The following is a 25,882-nucleotide window of genomic DNA, read 5'->3' on the forward strand; positions in this document are numbered from 1 at the left end:
TTTTGTTCCCCAGTCATGTAGTCATCTTGAAAAACAACCACACACGGTGCTGGAACCCTGTCTGGCTTTAAAGCAGCCCTACAATGACGATCTTCAGGAGGAGAATCGGAAAGTTACAGAGCACTTGGCTCCACGCGAGGAGGGGAAACAAACAAACAAGCGCAGTGCCGCTCCCACAGGAATCCTTCAATCATGTCATCAGGGGACAGGTGCTTAGCCGAACAGACTGCGGTGCATTCAAGGTCGCCACGCTCCACGCACACTCCAGCAAGTTTGAATGCAAATGAAATTAAAACGTAGATAATAAATTAGTTTGAGTTTTAAACGCCTTGAAGGGAGTAATGGTGGGGGGGGGGGGAAGTAAACAAAAGTGATTTAATTCATCAAAAACAACTTAAACAATAAAGTTTGATGACAAGCACAGCGTAAGAATGTGGAGAGCCTTAAGTAAACCCCGAGGCCCACAGAAAATGAGAAAGTAAACTCCTGATTGGACAAACTGTTTGTTCAATTTCAGAGGGCCAATCAGCTTCCCCTTTTTTTCTTGGTTTTTGTTAACGACAGGAAGCTGCAGCTTATGACTTGCTGTGGCGAGGTGAAACATGGTGCGGGATTGTTTTTTTTATTCTTTAATCAAGGAAAGCCCGTCGACTTCGAACAAAGCCACCGCTGCTGCCAGCCTCTTTAGCAGCAGTCACTTCCACGGTTGCTTCCTTTACTTCTTCTTCTTCTTCATCCTCTTTTGAGACCTTCGGGGCAAGAAAGCCGCGGCTGGAGGATCTATGCTACTCTCTTTCGCAGCTGCTATACTAGCAATTGTTTCCCCTTTTTCACCCAATTTTGGGAAAAATGTACAATTTACCCATGCGGGAGAGATAAAGGTCTCTTATTATCCTTCAGGTTTTGGACTTTCTGAGGAAGCTAGCAGCATCCGCAGAAACAGTATCACTGCTATCAGCGCTGTCTCTTTGGAGCCGATTTGGCATCTTCTTCATCCTCTGTCTCGGCGTGAAGGGCCGATGCCTCCGGTGGCTTCCCGGCTCTTATCGACGCTGAAGCACCGAGAAGTCTTTCCACTGGAGGTCGGCAACAGCAATTGAAATCCAGGTTATTCTGAAAGGAAGCGGGCGCGTCAGCGAGGGCGGTGAATAGCTCCTCCCCTCCCCCATTCCATTCTCACCTTTCACAAAGTGAAAGTGTGTTTGCATGTTCCTTCCTTTCCCAGCCCAGAATATCTGATAATGGCATTTCCCTGTCTGAGGGCGACCCAAGACGGTGTTGAGGGGAAGTCAAAAAAAAAAAGAAAACTGGCTGCACTCCCTCTGAAAGGCCGTCGCCTCTTTGGAACTATTGCACCGCTTTCTCCACTTCAACTCTACACGTTTGAGCCCAGTTTGCTTTGGCACTAATACATTCTGATCCTCCGAGTTTTTCTTTCTGTTTCATTTTTAAAATCTTTCTCCAAAGCTCCGTGGCTTATGTTATTACCGCCGCCTCATTAATTCACACAGATTTACGTTCAGGGCTTTCATTATTTTTGCCGCCGCCGACGACGGCCTCTATACGTACACTCGGCCCTGGAAGGCGACGCGAAAGACTCGCTGTTGCAAACACGCAATAAAACATAATTGCAAACCAGTCAGTGGGTTTTTTTATGCATTGGCTCATTAGCATAATGAGCTAATGGGGGGGGGAGGAAAAAAAAAACTGAAGCAGAGAGGAAATAAGTTTTCTAGATGGAAATGAGCAAATGATGAGCTGTCGGGTTTTTTTCTTTTCTTTTTCAATTAGAATTAGGCAGCCCTCTCTTTCTTCCCAAATATTTTTTTTTTCTCGCGCTTGTTTGGTTCCCCCCCATCTTTTAATAAGCCTTCCCTCTCGTCCCTGTATTCTCCCGGTGCCAGTCTCCCTCTCCTCCGCCGCCTCCCCTGGCACTTATTTGCTCCTCTTTCTTTTTCGAGTCACCTTCAGGCATCACAGATGGAATCAAACCCCATCCGGACTGCGACGAATTAGCAGGTCCACGCCGATCGATGAGGGGGGAGAAAAAAAAAAAATCCATTAAGTATTAATGGGGTTCTGACAAAAGGAAATCCAGTCCACTGAGACAGCGTCTCACACGTCTGTGTTTTTGTTGATGTGTGTGCGTGCGTTGCTATCTTTGCCAACTCTGTCACTAAGAAGCAGCAGTAAGTGACGCTCACTGGGCTAAAGAAGAGACACACACTCATGCTGCCTCTGAAGTGCCTGTCTGGGTTCTGCTCCGGGGACTTGAAGTTGCACTTCATTTGCTGCCGTCTCACTCTCACACACACATGCGAACGCCACAGCACTCTCTGTCCATCCAGGCCTTTTGGACAAACCCAAGACTTACGTGTGTAATTTGGGGGCTGAGCCTGGTAAAAGGTTCGCTTGACTGAGCCATTCTTATGCGAAGGCAATGCAGGCAATACACCTCAAACCACAGTATATTTTTGTTTATTTGAAACAGCTAATAGGAAGACTTGGGACAGCTTTCATCGTCGCAAGGTGTGGCTCAGTCCCAATCAACACTGCTCGCAGCTTTAATTATTTCTTTTTTTTCTTATTGAGTTGAATGCACGTCGCCGGGCACAACTTCAACAGTAGCGGTCGAGGCAGAACTGGATTGATTTCAGGAGTGTGCGCCACGCGATTTATCCAGCAGGAAAAAAGGAAAGAAAAGGAGAAAAAAAAAATCACTTTGCTTTGGGCGGCAGACCGTCAGTTAACAAGGCAATGACTCATCAGCTGCAGCCACACTCAATATAACACAATTGGGCTGCTGTATTTTTGCAAAAATGATTCTTTTTCCCCCTAGTGTTTCCTAAAGACAACATTAGCCTGCCTGACAGTGAACACCTGAAAATGAGCCAAGTTCCTCTTTTACAAGTTCCAGTTTTTCAAGCAGCCCTCGGTGATGTCACAATGGGCTATCATACCAGGTTAGAGGCACCAGTCCCGGGAGGATGTTGGCAGTTAGCAGTCATACAACAGGACATTAATTAGCTATTAGCTAGTTGGGCTAATCATGCTGTTCTCCTTAAATTGTGTTTTATACGACGACACAAAACTGTTATACTATACTTCTCTCCACTTTCTTATGTAAGTCAATGCCAGACAGTTTACGGAACTTCTTCCATCTTTGTCGGAACTGTCAAATAAAACCTGATTGACTCATATGTAAGAAAATGGAGAAGTTTTGACAACAGAAAAAGTCAAATGAACGTCCATGCTATAGTATAAGTATGCTATGGTTTATTCCAGGTTTCTTTTACTAAAGTATTGCATATAAGACAGTAAAATAAGCGTATCCCTGTCAACACTTACATTTAGAAACATATTATTCTCCATGTCATCAAATAAAAACTCAGGTGTTTGTCTCATTGAGGCCTACAATTCCAACTTAACAATCTTTACCAAAACAAACAGGAATTGCGGAATTTGCATAACTCGCGTACACATAATTAATTATCCCCTATCCCAGCACACATTTCACCCACGAGAGATGCTTCAATTATCAAATCAAATCAAAGTTTCCACACAGGTCCAGACTGGTGAAACATTTCACAGACATAAAGAATGAACATACTTGGCTCTACGGCGCCACCTACAAAAACCAAAGCAGCCCTTTAATTTAGCAACACAGCAGTGTAAAACAGTAGTCATTGACAGAGCACAAGCAAAGTCCACATGCTTTTTAAACGCAGCAAAAAAAAAAAAACACTCAAATTTCAAACCCTGCAGCATAAGAAACAAAAACCAAACAAACAAACAAAAAAAAACAAGGCAGCCGTTTGGGAAGAAAACAACCTGCTTTGCGGTCAGCATCCGACACTTTCACACCTCAGCGGTCACAAATGCATCGTCTGCATTGTCTTCTTGAATTCTGGCTCCAGGCCCCATTTTAGAAGATCACAGCCTAATCTTCATATAATAACCTTCATCTCGAAGCATTCAACAAGTGTTGCCAGGTCCTTGGAATTCTGAATTTGGGTTTGTGTTTTATGGAGCTGCTGTGGGGTTTAATGATGGTGCGTGTCACACAGTGCGGAGGAGGGAGTGAAAAGGGATTTCCAGGTGAGTAAACATCACGTCATGGCCCGGGGTTACGCCGCTAACAGACTTGGTAATGCGACGGATGGCCCCTGGACAGGAAAGACTTGAAAGTGCGTCGGGGCCCGAGGTGAATACCGGATCAGCCGCCACCTGCGACGCAAGGTGGGGCAAGCAGCGAGAGAAGTGGTACAACAAAAGAGGAGAGAGGCGAGACGAGGCGATGCTAAGGCAATTAAACCAGCAGCTAACTCCGCGGTGATCCAGTTGGGAGTCAATTAACTTCACTGGTCACAAATCTCAGTGCAAGTCCTGTCAAGTCTAACAAATGCAGGCTCAACATCAGACAAAGAGGATTTTTTTTTTTTTTTGGTGCGTTTTACTTTAATCTATCCTGAGCGCCAATTAAAAACCGAACAAATCTGCCATTTAGACTAAAGGCTTATATGACTAAACTGCGCTCTGAGTGGATTAAAGTGTTTGACCACCTCTCGTTACTCTTGATATAAGTTTTAAATTAGAACCACACATATGAGCCAAATTCCGAGCTGCTTTTAAGGGTAAAAGCCGACACGGCCAGTGGAAAGCTAGCCGTTCATTTCCATGCTTCTGTCACACTGAGGTGACTTCAGACAGCTTTGGTCCAATAACTCTGATATTTTCCTGAGAGAAAAAAAAATTTGTTGTCGTCTCCCTTTGATCTCTTCCTTGCTGACTCTACTCGCTGCCAGGATCTGTCTGGCATGTGTGAGGCCCGGGGAAAAAATAAATAAATTAAAAAAAACAGCCCAAGGCAGTTCAAAGTTCCTATGCCCCGTGTTGTAAACACCACATCCTCAGATTTCCAAGCGAGTAGTGCAGGGAAGACTGAGCCAGCAGCAAGGCTGATGGTTACTTTGGGTCTTTTTGAACAGTCTTTTGTTTTCCTTGTTCCAATTTAGCACAGAAGTTAAACTTTTCAGTTTGTACTAGCCAGTGAGCTCACTTCATCGAAGAGAAAGACTGAGCAAATATTTCTGCAATTGAAAGGAAAAGGTATCGCAAGCCTCATTGGGTTGCTTGGTCGTCAGTTGGATGTAATTGATAATTGAGTGGATGCCACAGGCTGCGTTCAAGTTAAACCAAGTTAAACAATGATCGCCTCTAGGTTTTTCTTTCACGCGGCTCGAGCCGAGTGAACTAAACTAGGCTGAAGAACCAACAGACAACAGGGACTCAACACGTTGCGTCCCCAAGTGGGACCGACCTGGTTAAATGAAGGTGCAGTAAATAAATAAATAACGTTCTTTGTACAACAGCGGTGCTATGTAGCACCTCGGTGACCACAAAGAACCACTGAAGAACTGCTGAAGGAACCAATCGGCTGCTGTGCAGTACCGCAAACACCTCAAAAGAACCGCTGACAAACTGCGGAAGTGCTACTTAGCACCACGTGCTAACTCCAAGAACCGCTAAAGAACCAGTGAAGCGCCAACCTTCCGGTTTATGCAAACCTCTGGACCGGCGGGTCAAGAATCTTCAGTTCAATACTTTTTACCCAACGCCTCCCACCTTTCCTCCTTCATTTCTACAAAAACTCCGGGAAAATGAGTGTCACTTCAGCGCTCAACGGGAAAGGCACACTCAGTTCCGCTCAAGCCAATTAGCTTGTGCAGCTCACCTGCTGCAGCGCTGGCGGCGCCCCGGAGGTTCAGAGTGAAGGAAGCAGTTCGGAGGGCCAAACAAAGTGTTGTTTTCAGAGGCGTAACGATCCAGAGGGCATCGCGGTCTGTAACAAACAGGACTGCGGCCGGGCTAATCAACAAAAAAAAAAAAAAGGGGGCCCCTGAGCTGACTGCCTAATGTCCTGTCACGATTGCAAACCCAATTACCCTAACGCTCGATAAATAAAGCTAAACAAGCTTGCAATGTTTTTTTTTTGGTTTTGTTTTGTCCTCCCCACTCGCGCAGCTGCACCTGAATGCCAGAGAGCTGATGCAACCTCGCCGTCGACGTCTTCGGTATTGGAGCCGAGCGGCCTCAAAAGCAGAGTAAAAACCGATGTGAAAATTGAAGCTTTTGGTGATATCTCTTCTCTCCTTCACTGCTTTCATCTTTACGTGCCAGCGCTTATGAAGTGTGGCGACATCTTGAATTGTAACCAATGCTTCATTTTCAAACCCGTGCCGCCACCGCCGTCGACAGCAGGCGCTTTAATTAGCGACGGCTTGTTAAAGGCCAGATTAATAGAGGTCGCTGGTTGCGAAGGAAAAGACAAACAGAATTCGCTGCGTCCAATTAGCGGCGGGTCAAGATCAAAAGTAAAATATTTTCAAAAATGCTCTTTGTGGGGGCGGAAAAAAGGGGGCGCGGACGCACCGTCACTATTTTTTTTTTTTTCCACCTCCTGATTAATATGTGCGCACGCATGCGCGCAGACGTCCCCGCACTGCCGACCGACACTCGCGCCGAACAGGGGACATCACAAGAGTGCCGGCGCTCAGCGAGATCAGCGGATAATGAGACGTTCTTCCCCCCGTTGTTCTTGTAAAATGTGAAACGGCGCGATGCATCATTAATCAGCATATTGCAAGAAAACGCAATCCCCGGCCCGGGGACGCTTAAAGCGGCGGCACCATTATCAGCACTGCGAACTTGCGAGAAAAAAAAAAAGGAAAAACACCACCGCTGTGTCCCGTTTCCCTGGATTGCGTCAGGTGTTGTAGCTGAGGCCGTGTGTGTGTGTGTGTGTGTGTGTGTGTGTGTGTGTGTGTGTGTGTGTGTGTGAGTGTGTGTGAGTGTGTGTGAAAAATACAATAGAGTGCAGCTGTCGTTATTGGCCTTTTTTTTTGGCCGGTTGCAGCCCAGAACAACAATTCAATTGACCCACAATGCTAATTAGCGCTTTAAGACAACATTAGAAACCTTCAATTCCTGCAACACTTTCCACCCAAACAGGACCCAAAAAGTTTCTGGATTTCAACGTCTCACAGCAGGAGAAACACTTCAGGACATTCTGCATACTACTGGGACTACTGGATGCCCTCCTCCCGGAGCGGTGTCCACGCTGAGCATGTCTTGCTGGTTAATTTTGCTTGTTAAAGCAAAGACTTTGGCTCTGCTTAACTGACCAAACATGACATTTTAACCAGGACTTTCATGACACCATGAGAACAGTCTTCCTCGAGTTCTCGTTAAAAAAAAAAAAAAAGAAGTGGGTAGAAGTTGAGCGAGTGCACGAGATTTGGAGGCAGAAACTGATTGACGGAATCTTCTGCGCTGCTGCTGACCCCAGCGAAATTATGTTCTGCTGTTCTGAGCAGCAGCTGCGAAATGAAATCCAGTCTTTCTCCTCGCTGTTAATAACGTCGGAGACCACAGGCAGCGGCTTGGTTGGTTGGTTGGTTTGAGTCGGCGCCTGACGGAGGGGGATGATGTGCATCGAAGAGAAAGAAAGAAGGGTAAAAAAGAGCTGACGAAAAGTTGCAGCGAGAAGTGAATTTTACATCTCGGAACAGATCTGCTGGCTAAAAACAAAACAAACGAAAAGAAAAAAGTGCACGTAACTGCAAACATCTCTGTCTGCAAAGGCATTCGGGCTACGTTGTGATGCGGCACCAGAGGAAGACACTATTCATTCAGGGAGCTGTTTGATATGAAGTTTGAAAAAAATATGTTGCCTGTCACTGCGCAAACAACAACAAAAAAAACACAGTTTCAGGCGACTCAAGCTGGCTTTTATAAAATATATATATAAAAAAAGAGTAACTTCAAGGGCAACAGGATCTTGAGAGACTGAAGCATAGCTGCTGTTGTATTATTTTTTTATTTTTTTTATCAGAACATAACTTCTTCTAACCTGCCGCTTTACCACCAGGGTAAAAAAAAAAAAAAGCTCCTGCTGTCAATATTAAATCATTTTATCCGCGAGACCAGAGTTGATTTTTCATTGGAGTTTCCAGCACGACCTTTTGCTACTTTTTACATTATCTGTTGTAGAAAATAAGAGTAAATAAAGTATGTTTTCTCTCATAATAACTGAACAGGTTCTGGCTATACAGCTCCGCTAGCAGATATACATTGACAATCCAGAAAACCGAGATGTTATGAGGAAATTAACGAAGCAACACCCGTCTTCTCATGTGTCAGTCCTTGGATTATATTCATTCACAGATTTAATTGATTACTGCAGTTATTAAAAATCCTTTTTTCTACTTGCAGTGCAGTACCTCTTTTCCCACACTTGGGTAATGTAAGGCAATGTCCTTTAAAATGTCTGGTATTGTTGTTACTCACAGAATAACTAACCTTAAGGAAAACGGAAATGTTGTGAGGCAATCAGCAACGCAACACCGGTCACTCATTCCCCAGTACTTGATTTATGGGTCAAGCTAGCTTACACTTTCTTTTTTTTTTTTCCGAGTCCCAGTGACGCCGACGATCGATGCTGCCACCTAGTGTTCCTTTTGCCCAACAGCGGCCAAAACAAAACAATACAATTGCCACCGTACCAAAAAGATGAAATAATAAGAACTCAATAAAAACACATTTTAGTGAGTGAGTTAGCCAGCAACAATCCCACGGAGAGCTACGTGCCTCTGCAGACTCAGCAGCGCGTTCAAGTTGCCTGGGATTAAATGAAACAAATATTAGTCCAAATTTAAAGCTTCACCCTTCATTGGCAAGATTGATGCGGGCCGAACTTGCAAGACGGCCGCGCCACCGCCGCCGCTGCCTCGTCAAACAACAGAGCATCCAAAACAGCAAACGGCGGGGCAGCGATGTGACGCTAATGCCAGACTGACGCCTGGCTAAGTGCCGTGATGGATGCCTTCACGGCGCGGCGGGTTTTCCCTCGGCCCGCTGATTGATGGCATCACGGATGATGGACGCCATAACGATTTGGACAAGCGCCTTAATTAAACATCAATTAACGCGCATTCCGTTCTATCTCTCCCGTTTTGTTTTGGGTTTTTTTTCTCAATTCTTTTCTGATTGATTGTCATTTTCCTGTGGCGTGCTTTCTCGCACACGCGGGCATGTTTGTTTGTGTGAGGAGTGTGTGTGTGTGTGTGTGTGTGTGTGGGGGGGTAATTAGTGGCGGAGGAAAAGAGGTATATATTCAATCCTGCGGATAATACAAATTTAATTTATAGAGTTATGAATGCATTTACATAAAGGTTAGCTAATTAGCTTCCCTCCCATTTATCAAAGATGCCTTACAGGCATCAAAGAGACGAGAGCATGGAAATATCACACACACACACACGCGCGCACACACACACACACATGCACGCACACACACACCTGCCCTTCTATCTTTATGAGGACATTACTCTGACTCAAATTTGTTTTCCATTCTTTCAAGTACAGCTCGATCAGAAACCCTGACACAGAAACCGAAACGGCAACCTTCACCCTGAACTGTAATGCTAAAACTAAAAGGCATGTCCTGGAAACCTCCTTCCTAGCTCTGCCATTCGCACAAGCATTAGTCCTGAACATCTGGGCATAAATTTACATGCACGTACATTTGCATTTCTCCTTTGCTTTGTGCGCCCTTGTATAAAGCAAGGACGACTTCTGGGTTTACACGCTCGCTAAAGTGAATGAACACACACGGGGACTCAGGGCAACAAAGCTAAAGCGACGAGACAGAGATGAATAATCGATCAAAGGGAAACGAAAACAAGCGTGAGGGCGGCTATGTGCTCCGCATGACGCAGCCAGAGCACACAGACACGGGGGTCACACCAACACACCACTCATGAGTCATGAAAATAAGTGCGTGTGTGTCTGTGTGGCAGAACCGAGTGCATTCGCTGTGCATTCAGGCTCTCTAACCTTTGGTTTTGCTCTGAAAAGACGTGTCAAGTAGCATTTTCAGCTGAAAGTGTAGGTTTCGATTTAAAAAAAAAAAGTGCACCTGTAACTACGTAGTATTGTCTCATTGTCATTAAAAATCATCATTTCTACCAATAAAACAGGTTTCCAGCCAGAAAAAAAATACATTTAAAAAACATAAAAAGGAAGTAAGGAAAACAAACTGGGAGGAAAGTTGAAGTTTGCATTAAATCTTTACAGCAGCGAAGGTTGAATTGCTAAAGAGAGAACGAGTGGCTCTGTGAATGATGAGAAATTGAATGGCAATTTTAAAAAGGAGAAAATAAAATCTGTGTTTGAAGCGAGAAGCTCTCTGTTGCCAACACTCGCTTGGCCTCGAGGCACAGCGGCGGAATCCCAAAGTGTGCTGAGCGATGAGAACTTAAGTTCGCTCCAATAAGAATGACGTCGTATGGCGATTAAACTATTCAAGGAAATGAAAAACTAAATGGACGGTGGAGCAGTTTCCGGGGAACGTAAACAAACGAAATAGGCTCAGACCGCTAACATAGGGGAGTCTTTTTGGGCTTCAGGAGGTTGGTGTCAGGAACTTCGGGAAAGCGGCCACCTTTTGAAGGGCCTTCTGAAGGCAGATTGGCGTGAGATAACAAAAATAAATGAAATAATGAAATAAATAGATCAGTTCTGATTCGTTACAGAGCGCAATGTTCCTCTCCTTTCTTTTTAAGCTCTTCACAGAAGAAGCAGAACCTCTGTGGCGACCAAGACTAATGCGTATTACATCTTGACATCATGGCCGCTATATGGTCCAGCTGGTACTACACAGGGCCAAAATCAATTATTCATTGGTCATTGTTCATTTTGTGCTGAACCTCAATCCCGGTGCGGCGAAGCTTCCCTCTGTTTTCAACTTTTTCTGTTTTCTAATTTCCTTTCGTCATCCTCTTCTTTCCTTCCCCTACACGGCTCCCGTGCACACAAAATAACAAGGTTTATTTGAGGGTTTCCTTCCTTTCTCCTTCCTCTCGCAGAAGCAGAGGGACTGTGTGTTTTATGTCAACAGGCCTCCAGTTTTTTTGTTTCTTCCTTTTTTCCCTCCTGCTGTCAAACAAGCAAATATGATACAACAAGTCGGCAGCGGGAAACGGGGGGGTGAGGGGGGGGTTTGTCGAAGTAATGAAAAAGACGACTGAGGATGGAGGGAATGGACAATCATAATAGTGAGAGAAAACAGGAGGAAAATTGGATCAAAGAAAGAAAGAGGGTGGAATGAGATGGTAAACTGAACCTTGCAGACAAACGTACTTCCACCAAACAGTGTTAATATTCCGTTCATCCCCCCCAAAAAAAAACTAAATAAAACTATTCTTTTGCTTTAGGGTGCTGTAATTCAGCGGATCATCTAGGGTTCTTCATTAGTTCTTCAGTGGTTCTTGATTCTCTAGTGGTTCTACAGCGGTCCAAAAGTGCTTCTTCAGTAGTTCTTCAGTGGTTACTCAGGTTCTTCAGCAGTTCCTCTGTGAATCTTCAGTGGTTACTCAGGTTCTTCATCGTTCTTCAGCAGTTCCTGTGCGGTTCTTCACCAGTTCCTGTGCGGTTCTTCAGCAGTTCCTGTGCGGTTCTTCAGCAGTTCCTCTGTGAATCTTCAGTGGTTCTAAGGTGGATCCACAGCAGCTCTTAAATGGTCCTTGTGTGGTTTGTGTAGGGGTGAAGAAGTCTTTTGGATGGTAAGTGAAACGTCTTTAAGGTAGCAAAACTAGTCCAGTTACCTCAACTGAACCTCTCTACACTAAGATGACCATGACGACAGAGAGCCTTCCAGTCTTCCTCTCTTTCTTTTTTGCAGTTTGGCGCTTTTTTTGTTTTTTGTGTGTTTGTGTGCACCTTCAGGCCCTATGTTAAGTTGCCACTGCATTATAGTTGAAAAAAACTATATCCGAATACAACAGAGCGGAATGACTTATTTTCTTAAATTCCGCAACATGTTTATTACAATAAGCAAATGAAAGTCAAAGTCAGTGACACATTAGGCAGCTTGAAGCGTCATTTAAAACCAATATTTCATGGTAATTACAGCAACAAGCAGCCCTATTGCAAACCATTAACCTTTAGTGTTGTGACAATGCACGAACTCGACTCCTCAGAGGTCTGTCGTTCAAGGCTGCAACCTTTTATTGTGTCTGTCTGCCGCCACCCAGGGAGGTCTGGGGAAGACCCGCACCTGAAGCAGGATGGGAGGAAAAAACCCAGTCCAAACAGTGAAAGTTCGACGAACGCAACAGAGTTGCAACCGATGACCTCTTAACAACGAGTGGAATTAAAACAGAAGACCCTGATTGTGAAATGCGAACAGTTTACAACCATCCCTACAACACCACCAACGTTCTGCTGCCTTTTTGTTTTGTTTGTTTGAATAGCCGTTTGCTTACCGACTCATTAAGATGTTTCACTCAGACAGAGCTTCAACGATAATTAGCACTTAGGATCACTCGGAGGTCAAATACATATTCCCGGTGTGACCTCGGCGACAGTCCTTCAGGGAATCATCACTAACTGGGTTTGTTTTGTTTTCTTCTTTATGTTTCACCTCCTCTCATTAACCCAGACACGGAGGCAACCTCAGACTGTGACCTGCGGCTGGATCATTTAGCAGCTAAAGAGACAGACACTGGCTAAAAGTGAGAATCCAGAGAAGGGGAAGTCATGGTGAAGAACGGCGCCGCCCGGTGTTATTTTAGAGCAGCAACCTGAAATGGCCACAAGCACTTTGGCATTTTGATGAACGCCGACACCCTTCGACACGGTGGAAAGGAATGGCTCAGTCTGACGACTCCTCCTCCCCCGCCGACCTCATTTCGGCGGCGTCTACACGTGGGAAGCGCGCCACAGTGTGAATGTGCGCCTTGGCAAACTCCCGATCTAATTAGCCCCTGGAAATTGTCGACTGTGTTTTAAAACAGACGGCTCCATGAGCACGTGACTTTGTGTTGGTTGCACCGAAAGAAAGAAGAAAAAAAAAGACTTCTCCTTTTTTGAAAGAGACATGCGACCGTCTCCGGCAGCACTTAGGTATGAATATTTTAATGTTGACTGGGGAAGCGCAGGGCTGCTTGTGCATGTTTGTGCGAATTTGTGTGTGTGTGTGTGTGTGTGTGTGTGCGTGTGTGCAGCGTCAGATAAGCCTCTGTGTTTGTGCCATTAAGTAAGCAGAAGGTTGCAGCACAGCCTTCATTAAGCAGATGCAATGGGAACTGCAGTCTCATGCTAATCTTACCAATCAGGGAAAGTAGACCACAGAGCTTAAACTATTATGGAGGGATTTTCTCCCAGAGCTTGTGCGCTCGCTCACTCACACACACACCCACACACACACACACACACACACACACACACACACACACACACACACACACACGGCTGACCCGCCTATGGGTACAATTGCGAATTTGACAGAAGCCAAGTTAAAGTTAGCGATGGAGCAGCCCAAAGAAGGAAAGCAAGTGATAGATATGGCATAAACAACAGGACACAGTAGCGCCAACAGCAACCTTGCAAACTTCAGCCTGAATGCTATTAGGTTTTTCTATTTGTTTTGTTTTTTTGACATACTGTGGAATAGCACAAAAAAAACCCATCATACATCTTCCCTGAGAGTCACACAACAGTCACAGGAGGAGGGAGGACAGAGACGGAGAGCCAACACGATAACAACCTTGTTTCCTGCACTCTATTACCACAGTGTGCACTTGAAGCCTATAGCTCGCTGTCACAAGCAATGCTGTCGGGACGAGGCCGTCGGTGGGGGGAGTGTGTGGAGGGAATGAGTGACTGACTGCCTGCCTGCCTGCCTGTCTGGCTGGCTGAGAAGCGGCCGGGGCCGGGGCAGGAACCAGTCGGATCCAGGACCGGCCGTGCATGGGAATCAGAACACAGGGTCAGCTGTGTCTGCTGCTCGGTTTTGCTCTCAAAAAACAAAAACAAAAACAAAACAAAAGTTGGCCGAATTCCAACATGCATCTAACCTCAGGGTGTTTACAGCTCGGTGATGTGCATGTGTGTGTGTGTGTGTGTGTGTCTGAGACAGAGAAACGTAAAAGAGGTTTGTTCTGAGGATGCACACACACACTCACACACACTCACACACACACACACACACACACGCACCGGCTGCTAAAAGTCTTTGAGGCTCAGGTGTCAAATCGTTCACATTAATTAGCAAAAGTTTGCACACTCATCCATGACTGTAACCGCAGGCGCCGAGTTGTCAGTGTTTTTTGGGGCAGGCCAACGTGCACACGTAGGCTCTATCTATGATCTGGTGTCTGCTCCTGTCACCCCCCCCTCCCCAGGGGCGGGGCGTCACTTTTACCCAACTGCATGCATTCGGCGGGACGGATTTTATTTCGCGATCCTCGTCGTCCTGAAAATGCTTGGGAGGGATTTTGTTTTGGGTAAAAATAAATAAATAAATAACAAAACAAAACACTTTTTTCACAGCACGCTCAAGGTGTACCTAATGAAGTGGCCGGACACTTCCAGGACTCTTCCAGGAATTTGCACTAATACAAGCCTGAAGCATTAGTCAAATTCCACTGCTAGATGCCATAGTTTTGTGCCGCAGGTGCACCCAAAACAAACTGGCTCCCTGCAGGTGTTTGTGAAGCGCCCCGAGTGACAAACATCTTAGTTAACAAGGAACAGGAGAACACGCATGCAGGGGGCGCTCTATGTTACTATCAACACTACTGTCCAATGTCACAAGGCTGCTGGTTTCTACATAGAAAAATGTGTTTTGTTCAGCGAAAGCTTAGGACGCTTTGCCTTTGTCAATACATCCTTATGTATCAGCGACCAGCTGGGCACGTCCGCGTTATTTGCTGATGCCAGAACTTGTGTCAAGCGATGTCAAAAATGTCATGGATTTCTCGCCATTCTCACCCTGCCTGCATTTTACACTCAGTGCACAGATAAACTGCGACTTGCAGGCAATTTTATTTTTCCGTTAAAAAAAAAACAAGCCAACACACGATCAATCAGCGAGAATTAACGGGAATTAGAGATAATGGAAACATGTCAACACTCGCCCGCTTGGGCCAATCACGTGCAGCAAGCACCCATTACCATATTGTCCCCCTCGTCTCTGTCACTACGGCGACCCCGAGCAGCGCGGCCCCCTGATTGGCTCCTGCGTGGGCAACTGCGAGGTTGCGAACCCCGGCACTGGGGATTAATGGGCGATGTTGCTCCGCTGCGGGAGGCTCTCAAACATGTGCGCACTTGGCAAAGCTTGGAACGCCGCAGCCGGTAATGGACGGTCAATGGCAGCCGGTGCCCTTACAAAACTAATTATATGAACTAATGACGGGCGTCAGGCGGGAAGTGCGCACTTTGACACCAGCGCGTGGAAGCGGTCAATCAAAGCAGCGTGTCGACATGACACGGGTCTGTGTGTGTGTGTGTTTGTGTGCGTGTGCGTCGACGGCGCCAGCTGCCGGTACGATGAAAGTGCACACGTAGCGCAAAGCCGCGGCGGTTTCGTATCAGCGGTTGGCCTTGTGTGAAATAACAAGCCGCCGGCGTTTTGACTTGACAGTGGGGAGGGGGAAAAAAGCGGGTCAAACCGCAGACGCTTCGCAAGCAGCCACTCACCTCAGCAGCAGCAACAACCAAAAAAAATACACGTCGAACTTTTATGCGCACGCTCCCACACGAAGAGAGAAGGCTGGTTCGCGTGGCCCAGGCGGAGGCAATTATTTAATTTCCTTTATTTCACGTCGACGCAACACAAACAATTGTTTTTCGCTGAGCTGCATCGCTCCCCAGAGGCTAACAACTCCTGTGATCTGTGCTTTAAGGATACTTATTAGACCCGGTGCCGCGCTCGGCGCAGCTTACAGTGCGCCGCGCATACACGCTAATTAAACTCCTACGCTTTTCCCTGTTGCAAAATCCTCATTGCCAGAACGCTTTAATAGGGCCTGGAATGGCTCTCAGCCCGCCAGTAAATCTGCACAAAATTGTGGGACGGCCTGATTGCTTATGGTTGCATGATTAGCTTGTGGCTAAGGTGCAAAATAAAAAGGTTTATACAAAGGTGCAAAAATATATATATATATATATAAAAAAAAAAGCTTTGTTTATTTGCGTTTGTCTAATGTTACCTGTGGTGGATGGAAATTTTGTCCGTTTTTGTGTCCCACCACATTCTGTTTGTTCCCCATATGTAGTCAGCTGTTTTTAGGTAGTCTGACAAAAACTAGCAAGCAAAAACCGTTTTCCACTCAGGAGGTCAATGAAGTTCAGTTTAGATGAGTGTGATCCATAATTCAGAGCAGAAGTTCAGGTCAGTTTACCCCATTACAATTTAGCTCTGTTCAGTCTGATCGAGATTGGATTAGTTAAATTCATTTATATTCATATATATATATATATATATATATATATATATATATATACATATATATATATATATGTATATACATGTATATGATTCAGTTCAGATTTGTTCAGTCCAGATCAATTCAATTCAGTGCGATCAAAATCGGTTCAGTACAATTTCCGTTTCTTTCAGTCTTCACTATTCAGCTGAATTCAGAGCAGATTAGTTCAGCCATACAATATGAATCAGTTCAGACCAGATCAGATTTGTTCAGAACAGATCAGTGCAGAGGTTCAGATTAGATCAGGCTCGTTCAGCCCTGGTCAGACTGGTGCACTTCAGTCAAACTCAGTAGTCATGGAATGGGGCCTGAAGCTGGTCTCATGTGTTGTCAGGATATTAAAAAAAAAGGCCATCAACCAACTCAATAAAACCCCTGGAGTTAAAACTGGCTGTTTAAAAAAAACAAAACAAAAACAAAATGATGCGTCCGCTCCGAGATGCAACCTCTCCTCATGCAACAGGTGGCTTATCTTCTTTTGTATTCTTTGGGAGAAGCCGCACAAACATCCGGCACCTAATTACTGTTTAAAGAGATAATACCATCTGTTTGGACTGCCGGGCGTTATGAGTGTCTTTGTTTACGCGACCAAATGGCATGAAAAACAAAAAATCAAAAAAAGAAATAAAAAAGAAACCAGCCGCTCAAACGATGATCTGGACTCTTACCTGTGCATTTCTTCAGGCTGCCGGGCCTCTTTCCGTGCATCCCCAGCTTGCAGTTGAAGTTCTCCTCCCAGAACTCGGCGAACCACACGTTCCTCCTGTTGTTGGAGAGCGAGCGGCTGCGGAAGTACCGATCGAACGCTGTAAGGGGGGGGGGATTGGAAAAATGGGGTGAAGGGGCGAACGTCAAGCGGTAAACACCTGCCCTCCCTTGCTGTCGAGTGGATTTTCACCCGACGATTGCTGTGATTACAAGGAGCTGCGATTAACGCCAAGCCTCCAATCGGCGTAATGTGTATTGACTGATGAGTCACATATGTCTGAACAGCCTATGGACGAATATGAGTGTAAATGAAATGCCATATGGAGGAGCCATCCAGTGTGGGAGGTTTTTATCAAATGCCTCAGCCGGGAGCACGATGACTAAATATTTTAAAAACGGCGTTTGCAGCCTTCTGTCGACAACTTGTCCAATTTAATAAGAACGGGAGAGGCGAGAAATGGTGGAGAGTGTATCTCAGCACAAGCCGTAATGGAAATACCTGTCACAGGACTGGCAGACTGAGATAAAGAGATGGGCGAGAAAAAAAAAAAAAAAAAAACTGTTTATACTGCCGTTAATTGGGAGCTCAGCTTCCTCTGCTTTCCTCGTCTGCGAGAGGGAAAGAAAGGTGGCCTGAGTTTCTTCCTCCGACTCCCATCCTCAAATTACCTTAAAAGTACTGAACTTGGCAAAATCCAGCAACATCTCCAGTCAGTGTGACAGCGCGTCTCCGGCCTGCCAGCGAACCCCCCAAGGATTGAGGAGGAAGGGGAAAAGTCCCTCCGAGATTTACTCCGCTGCTTTAGAGGCGGTGCGCGTTAAAACACTTGGTCCTGGAATTTGTCCCTTTGTCATGACACAAAGAGCACTTGTGAACCTCTCCTGCAAGAGTGAGTCTTGCAATGTGTTGCTCAGAACCCCAGATGGACAGATAGATAGATAGATAGATAGATAGATAGATAGATAGACACATAGATAGATACATAGATTGATAGATTGATAGATACATAGATACATAGATACATCGATACATAGATACATAGATAGACAGATAGATCAGAACGTTTGTGCTGGGACGCTGGAAACAGGGCATATTTTCTGCATATATACATCTATCCATGTATCTATCTATGTATACATAAATATGTATATATATATATATATATATATATATATATATATAGATAGATATAGCTATAGATATATACATATATATATATACATATATATATAGATATATATAGATATAGATATATAGATATAGATATAGATATATGCAGTAGATATATACGTGTGTGTGTGTTTTTTTGTGTCCGGGACTCCTGCTGCACTGGTGTCCCGGATGAAGAGTAAAGACGTGCAAACGGCCACCACACAAGGCCTTCGAGAGCAACTCATGACATCATCCATCGTGCTCTGGCGAACTGACAGATGGGGGGGGGGGATAATGTTGAAGGCGTCAAGCTCCGCCCCTGGACGCCTGCAAAGGAGGCATTATAAATCCCCCAAACATGCGCTCGGGTCTTTTCTCACATTCTGCGCACTGGAAAGCAAGCGGTGGAGGGCGGAGGCGAGAATTCAGGTGGGACCATCGGACCAACTTGAACATTCTGCTCAGCGCCCGGCCTGCTATAAAAGATGACAAGAGCCGCCTTGATTAATCTCCTCTGCTGTCAGATGAAACCGCTTCCGTGCACCTGCAGGGGTGCTCGCCGCTAGCCGGAAATAGTGGGTTGTTGTTTTTTTTAAAAACCCCCCACCGCACCACGTACGCCTCAACAGGTGGTGAGCGTTAGCCGGGCTCTCATTCTGCTCATTAAAACGGCAGTTGTTAGCCTTCAGAAGAATAAGAACTGTTTGTGCCAGTTGAGTTTGTCAAGTTCCTGAGAAAACCGGAGAAGAAGACAAAAAAAAAAAAAAACGCTGCCAATAAAAGGCATCTGTTTGGGCACAGCGGGTCCTCGTGGCTGCAGTCATTGGCTACAATTGGTGAGAGACGGCAGTTTTTTTGGAAGGGCTTGCGTGTGTTCCGCTAAGACTTGAGGAACAATCTGTGCTGTACTTTGTTTATGGTCTCCGCCGGCCAGTTTGTTTGTCGTTTTGGAAGTTTTTTTCCGACTGGAAAAGTTCAGAAAACGTTTTTTTATGGTTTTGATAGCTGATTTCGGTTCACTTTCACGTTGCATTTTCTCGAACACACAAAGCATCCGAAGCGAAGAACCACCGAACATCAAGGAGGGAGTATAAACTTCCACTTCCTTCCTGTTTTGTCGAACCGACCAACCACTTGCCAACCAAACCTCAACATGGCAATACAACACAGCTGGTGCTCATTTTGCGGCAGGTAATGGGTTAAAGACAAAAGTCACCCAAGTCCAAAAGGGTAAGAGCAAAAAACGCCAAAAGAAAATTCAAGCAGAGTTGGAAAAAATCTGCAGGCAAAACTAGAAAAGAGCAAATGGAGGATACAAGAAAGACGAAGCGGGCAGAAAAGAACACAGTGGGGGGGAGGCAAAGTGCATACTAAACTGCTAACAAAGGATGTGAGTAGCATGCACACAGACACACACACACACACACACAATGGCACAATATGCAAAAACAAAACAGGGAGAAACTGAGGATTAAGGTGAAGTGAAAAAGCAGAGGGAAGAAGAGAAAGCTGGTCAAGGTGTAAAGAGCGAGAAATGCAGGAGGTAAACTAAATAGTAATAATGATGATGGTTGGTGTGCCTGGTGGAAGCATGCTTATTATGGGCTGTCCTGGATTCGCATAGGTTAAAAGTAATTATTCATACGATCTGGCAACCCTGTTGGTAAGCACAACCTAGACTGTGCAAATCTGGAGGTGAACCGAATGCCTTATGACCGTTCCATGACCATAGGAACACGCTTCACACCCAACGGCTTCAGACTGACACAAAGGCTCTTCCTCCAACAGCCCATGACGGCTGCACAGGTCCGCCAAGCGACACAGACCCTCATCTTCCCTTCCCTCTTGGTTTTATATCCTGTCGGCTTTGTGTCCCACAGGGAGTCAATCACCCAACGGGGAGCCCAGACAAGGAGCAAATGAGGATTTCCTCGCCGGATGAACGGCGAGAGAACCCGCTGCCTGCTGCGATCTGAAGCGAAGGAACACGAGTGGATTTCGCTCCCCACTTCGGCTCTTTCTCCCTTTTTACCCTTTAATGTCGTCCATTAGGCTCGGAACACGGCCCCTCTGTGTGATGAGAAGTCGGCCTCTGGGGCTTTCTCTTTTTTGGTCTTCTTGTCTTACCGTCCACTGACGCTCTCTTGGGAAGGATGGTGATGGCTCCCTCGGCCACTCGCTCCTGGCCAATCACGGGAGAGATCTTGGATCCCCAGCTGTCGGAGCCCACCCACAGGAAGTGGCCCGTGTGGTTGCTCCTTTTCGCCGCATCCAGAACTCGTCTGGTCGAGGCGGAAAAAAAGAGGAAATAGAAATAGAGTGTGATGAACATGCGGCGCAAAATTGGCTTCACTTTTCTTCCAGTTCATAAGCAAAGTCAGACAATGGTGAACATCAGCTTGCAAAGATAACTGAAACTTATATATATAGATATGATCCAGTCAGATGTTAGATTATGATTTCATAATATATTTTATATTGAAAAGCTCTAATCTGATGCACTTTTGAAAGCAACATTAACAAACAAGACCCGTGAAGAACCAAACACATCATATTATCTCAGTGCAAACGATACAATACAACTTCACTGCAATGACTTGAAGGTCAAAACACATTCTCAGTTTTGGTGTAAACGGCCTCTGCTACGGTTGCACTGGAAAAGAGGGGACTTCATTTCAACATGGATGTGATGGCCTCGTTGTCGTCAGCAGTGGTTACGCCATGGCACTGAAGGCTTTGTGGTTTTGTGTTGGTTTTTTTATTTTTTTATTTTTTTATTTTTTTGTGACCTTTAACCAATCAGCATCCTGTCCTGACACAGAATACGGTACTTTTGTACTAAAACAACAAAAACAGCTGAAAATGGGTTTTCCAGTCCCCTATCACCAACTAAAAGCCTTGTCAAGGCTGTCTGTAGCGAACAGCTTGAAATGACACAGACCAGATTGGCCGCTTCGGCCACAAGGGTTCGTCCAATCACAGTTCAAGTTCTGCCTCCACACTTTTTCCTTTTTTCTTTTTTTTTTTAACCTGATAGACACGTCGGAAAAAATCCAAAACACTATCTGGAGTGTTGGGGGTACGTGTCCGAAATTCAGATAACACAGTCAATACCTGCTGCTGCTGAAATCCAGGGGGGCAAGCAAGGTGAAGCTGAGTCGGAGATACGAGTTAATTCGAAACACCGCAACAGTGTGTGTCTATGTGTGTGTGTGTGTGCGCGCGCGCGCCTGCGCGTGTGCCACTGAAGTGACGGCGAGCAGCAGGGAGTTGGTTCCAGAGCGTTCGGAACGTACCGAATGTCGTCCTCGTTAGCGAACATGATGACGGCCCTGGCATTGGAGGTCTCCAGCAGGCGTCTGATGATCTTGTCAAACTCCCCGGGCCTTGGCTCCCTGGGGATCTTCAAGGACTGGGCGATGCACACGCCACCTTGGATTTCAAACAAACAGAAAGAGAAAAGGAAAAGAAAATTAGCATTCTTTATTTTCTTCATATTCCTCCTGTTTTTATTTTTCAATGACTTGATTTGCGACTGCAATAATCTGGATATCGCCCAGCTTTCTGAAACTTTGCCCAGCTCCCTCTGGCGCGTTGGAAGGAAACTTGTTTATCTATTTCTCTTTCTCTCTCTTTTTTTTTTTTTTTTTTTTTGGTTTTACTCCCCAGCAGATCGAGAAGTCTTACATAAATACGGATAAGACGAGCAGCCGGGACAGAAACAACAGGAAATTAAAGCAGAGATTAAAAAAAACCAAAAAAAAAAAAAAAAACAGTGCAAACACGCATTGACTACAAAGGTCCCAAATCTGCAGTGCAAACACGTGTCACTAGTCGTGCAGCGAACTTCCCCAAAAAAATAGAATTTTTGTACTAAAACACACACATTCTGGAACTGAGCCTCCACACTGTTTCCAGGTGTTTCCAGGCGTCTACGGCCACCTTGTTTTCAGCATGGTCCAAACGGGCCCTTTCTTGGAGAGTATCTTAGTTATGAAGAAACCATTTCAGAGAGAAAAATAAAGATCTGAATATTTGGCACATTGTGGGAAATTTGGGCTGATTGCATGTGATTTCATGAGTGAAAGCAGCTGAGCGATTTCTGCTGAGGGCCTTGAACAAAGGGTTAGAAATGCCGTCCACTGTGGGGTTTCTACAGTTTCCTGGCTGATTAACCATGCAAAGCTGAAGATGCGACAATGCGTCGAAAATGAAACTAAATGAAAATAAAGTCACACAGTTAAATAGAATTGAAAGTAAAAAAATGAACAGAAGTTCAAGTGCCAGGAAATAGACTAAGCCGACGTGAGTAATCGACTACAGCAATTAGAGCAACATTATCCACTTATAGTACAACGACATAATGAAAAGAATGCAACGATATTAATACACACACACACACACACACACACACACACACACACACGCATGGTAGGAAATCCTTCAGGCTTTGAAAATGACTTTTGGCGTTGAACTAAAGAAGTGCCATTGTTTACCCTCTCAGAACAAACACAGGCGCACACGCACACGTGCACTGCACATCCAGGCTCCACCAATCCCGCACTGTGTGCCTCCAATCCCGCCTCCGTGCTAATTAGCTTTGCTTGGTTACGTTATTAGTTCAGCTCAGAGGTGCGAAGAGCGCTCGGGATTATGTCACCGCTTCATCCTGCACCACGACGCGGCTGACGTGTGTGTGTGTGTGTGTGTGTGTGTGTGTGTGTGTGTGTGTGTGTGTGTGTGTGGGTATGTGTGTGATGTGTGTGTCAGACAGTGTGAATGATGACCCCACCCCCTCTCCGCTGCCTGTTCCAGCCCATTTCTCCAGCATCTGTACAGTCTGTCGCTTTCGCTACATCACGAAAATGGCGCTCACGCACGCACGCACACACACACACACACACACACACACGCAAAATTGACTTTATAGCCCAACACACACGGACAGATGAGTGAGCATCACGGTTGAAACAAATGCTCATCAGCCCCTGAATTAAAAAATAAAAGCCTCTGTGATGTCATCGCCACAGCGGTGAACAGTGCATAGACGGACGTGCACACGGTCAGAGAAGAACGCTCACATTTCTCTTGATGAACCGTCAAACACAGGGAGAAAACACAGGAAGGTGAGGGCTGCAGTTGGGCAGGTCAACGCCACACTAAAAAGGCAACGCTGGGTAATAGTGAGTTTATTCTATCGTCATTGTTTTGTTTTTTTTCTCAAACATTTCCCCGTTCTGGGAAATGCTGAAAGGATGAGCGCAGATCGAGAGCAGCGCCGGCTCTTCTTCGTCTTCTTCTTCATCCTCGTCTTCCGTTGTATTTGAGGCCACAGCTGCTTTTGTGATGTCGAAAAACCGCCGGACGCACAATGCGCTCCACTGAACTATCGATCCGAGCGATGACGAGTCCTTGTTGGAGAATAAAAGCCCGAGTTACAGGTGGGGGGGGGGGAAAGGAAGAAAAAAAAAAAAAGCTTTCTACAGGCTGATTTCGAAGCGGAGAAAGAAATAAACACATAATCCCTTCTGCTTCTCTGCGTTTCGTCGACCAAGGCCGCTCTTTCGTTGCATCTCACTTCCCATTAACATATAAATAAAGGAAGCACGATTTGGCATTTAAACTTGTGACCGTGCTCAATTTCCGATAAAATCTGAATTAGTCACTGGATTGAGAGGAATCACGCCAGAAAGCTCTTTATTCGTTTTGCATTCAGCGGCTGCATTAATCATTAATGGACTCTGCTTTTCCTTGCACGCACGCACACACACACACACGCACACATGTGCATGTGCCTCCACAACACACACTCAGTGGGCTCACGATTTGGTCGATAACTAAGATGTAAGACCGGGTTCAAGGAAAAAAAAGGGAAAAAAGCACTTCCTTTATTCAGCTCGCATCAAGGGAACGGGTTCCTCAGCCGCGTCGAAATCGCAGTCAATTACGACATAATTCGGCAATTGTGGCACGTTCGCCGACAACAGGCTAAGTGAATTACGGGGCTCTTCATCCAATGAGCGGCGGCGGCAGAACGCTGAGCTCTCGGTTTATCTCTAATAACCTGATTACGACAGCTTCTTTGTGGAGCCGAATGTGACTAAATCCTAATTCCTGGGTTCTATTTTTTGCGTGTATCCACACTCGGGTGTGCAAAGCTACTTTTTTTTTTCTTTTGCACCCCCCTCAGTTTTAGCACATGGTTGATGAACTTTGTTCTGTTTTCTGGGGTTTACCAGCTTCACTTCACCCTCTGAACCAGTGGAGGCGCTGTCTCTAACCCCATCCTGCTTTAAAGTGTTTTCAGTGCTGCACTGTTTCCATAACAAAACATAACACCATAACTTAAGAAGTGTAAAAAAAACTATGCTTTGCCCTCTGTGCAACTTTTCATCTCATTTATCTCATTATAAAATAGTGCAAACCCCTTATTGTTTACACATTAATGCTTTATATGGCCATATTGTGCCAAGTTAAATAAATAAAAATACTTTGCTGGTGTTTATCGTTATTAATGTCTACAGGCCCAGTCGATGAACTCTTGAACAAGGATGAACCTCCTCCTCGCCCGTGCAGCAATAACCTCACTGTCATGGGCATTCATCCAATTTGCTGTGCTTTCACCGTGCACTCCATCTCCTGTATATTAATGCGATTTATCTATTTTTAATGGCCATGTTGGCGCGGAGAATGTCGGAACACAACTCCGCAGCCGCGGCGGAGTGGCTGAGTCACTCGGAGAGCGTTAAGTCTGGGCCTCGATTTGAAGGTGTGAGCAAGAAGAAGAAGAAGAAGAAGAAGAAGAAGAAGAAAACACCATTCACAGTTTGCCTTTCCTTTCCAAACCCTTCATATGGGCTCTTTGCCAGATGGGCCTGCAAGATAAATCTAAAGAGGAAATGTTCCATCTGGTTTTGTTAGATTATTTATTCCGCACCTTTGCCCTTTTTCCCTTTTCTTTTATATATAAACATCAAGATGTAACTGTGAGATTTCAGCCAGCTGCCTTTCGAGATAGGAGGTCAGCTGAGTTCCCTGCTTTCCCTGCTAAAAACTGGACTCACACTTGAAAGGCAAGGTAACTACAGCTGTGCCAGTGACTAACAGGTGCAGGTGTGTCCGTTGCTAATGCGTGCACGGCCCACAATATGAATTCAGAGCAGCCCCGGGCGCGCAACAGTGAGGACGCTCACACTCATGTCGGTGTCAGCACATAATCCGAGGAGCTGCGGCAAAATTTAAAGCGCCGGCGTCGTCGTCGACTCAATATCTCTCTCTTTCTGCAAAAGAGGCAAAAAAGCACCTCCAGGGCGGGGGGGAGCTTGTGTGCCCGGCTGAGCGTGAACCCCGGTTGCGGGCGCGTGGCACTGCCAGACCTCTCCAAACCTCATTAGCACTGTTTTAAAATTAAAAGTTGCCCCCTCCGCTTCTCCACGCTTTGTTCACGGCTGGGGGGCGCCGCAGCGTGGCCCTTTGAAGTCGCTCGGATACGTGTGTGTGTGTGTGTGTGTGTGTGTGTGTGTGTGTGTGTGTGTGTGCACCCTCTTCCATAACTGCTTTCGCAAATTCAAGCTCACCAACGAGCAGCTCGCCTCGCCAAGTCTTTCCGACCAACTGGACGTGCGTTGCTTTTTGTTTTTATGTTTTTGTTTTTTTTTGTGCGTGCAGCCATGCGGTTAATATG

The 25,882-nt window shown here is 45.6% G+C and overlaps 1 protein-coding gene across 2 annotated transcripts in view; it reads right to left on the bottom strand.

The window, feature by feature from the left end:
* The window catches only part of grm8a (glutamate receptor, metabotropic 8a), a 194,987-nt gene that overhangs the window by 36,556 nt on the left and 132,549 nt on the right, over nt 1-25,882 (bottom strand). For both annotated transcript variants that reach the window (XM_076030267.1, XM_076030268.1), the window contains exons 4-6: nt 21,495-21,630; nt 20,326-20,480; nt 17,006-17,143 (exon numbers count right to left, since the gene is read on the bottom strand). In XM_076030267.1, the coding sequence (XP_075886382.1) occupies nt 17,006-17,143; nt 20,326-20,480; nt 21,495-21,630 (429 nt within the window). The remainder of the gene's footprint in view (nt 1-17,005; nt 17,144-20,325; nt 20,481-21,494; nt 21,631-25,882) is intronic.

Source organism: Nelusetta ayraudi, unplaced genomic scaffold (assembly GCF_046127955.1).
Source record: "Nelusetta ayraudi isolate G7.1 ecotype Tasmania unplaced genomic scaffold, CSIRO-AGI_Nayr_v1 ptg000027l, whole genome shotgun sequence".
NCBI lineage: Eukaryota > Metazoa > Chordata > Actinopteri > Tetraodontiformes > Monacanthidae > Nelusetta > Nelusetta ayraudi.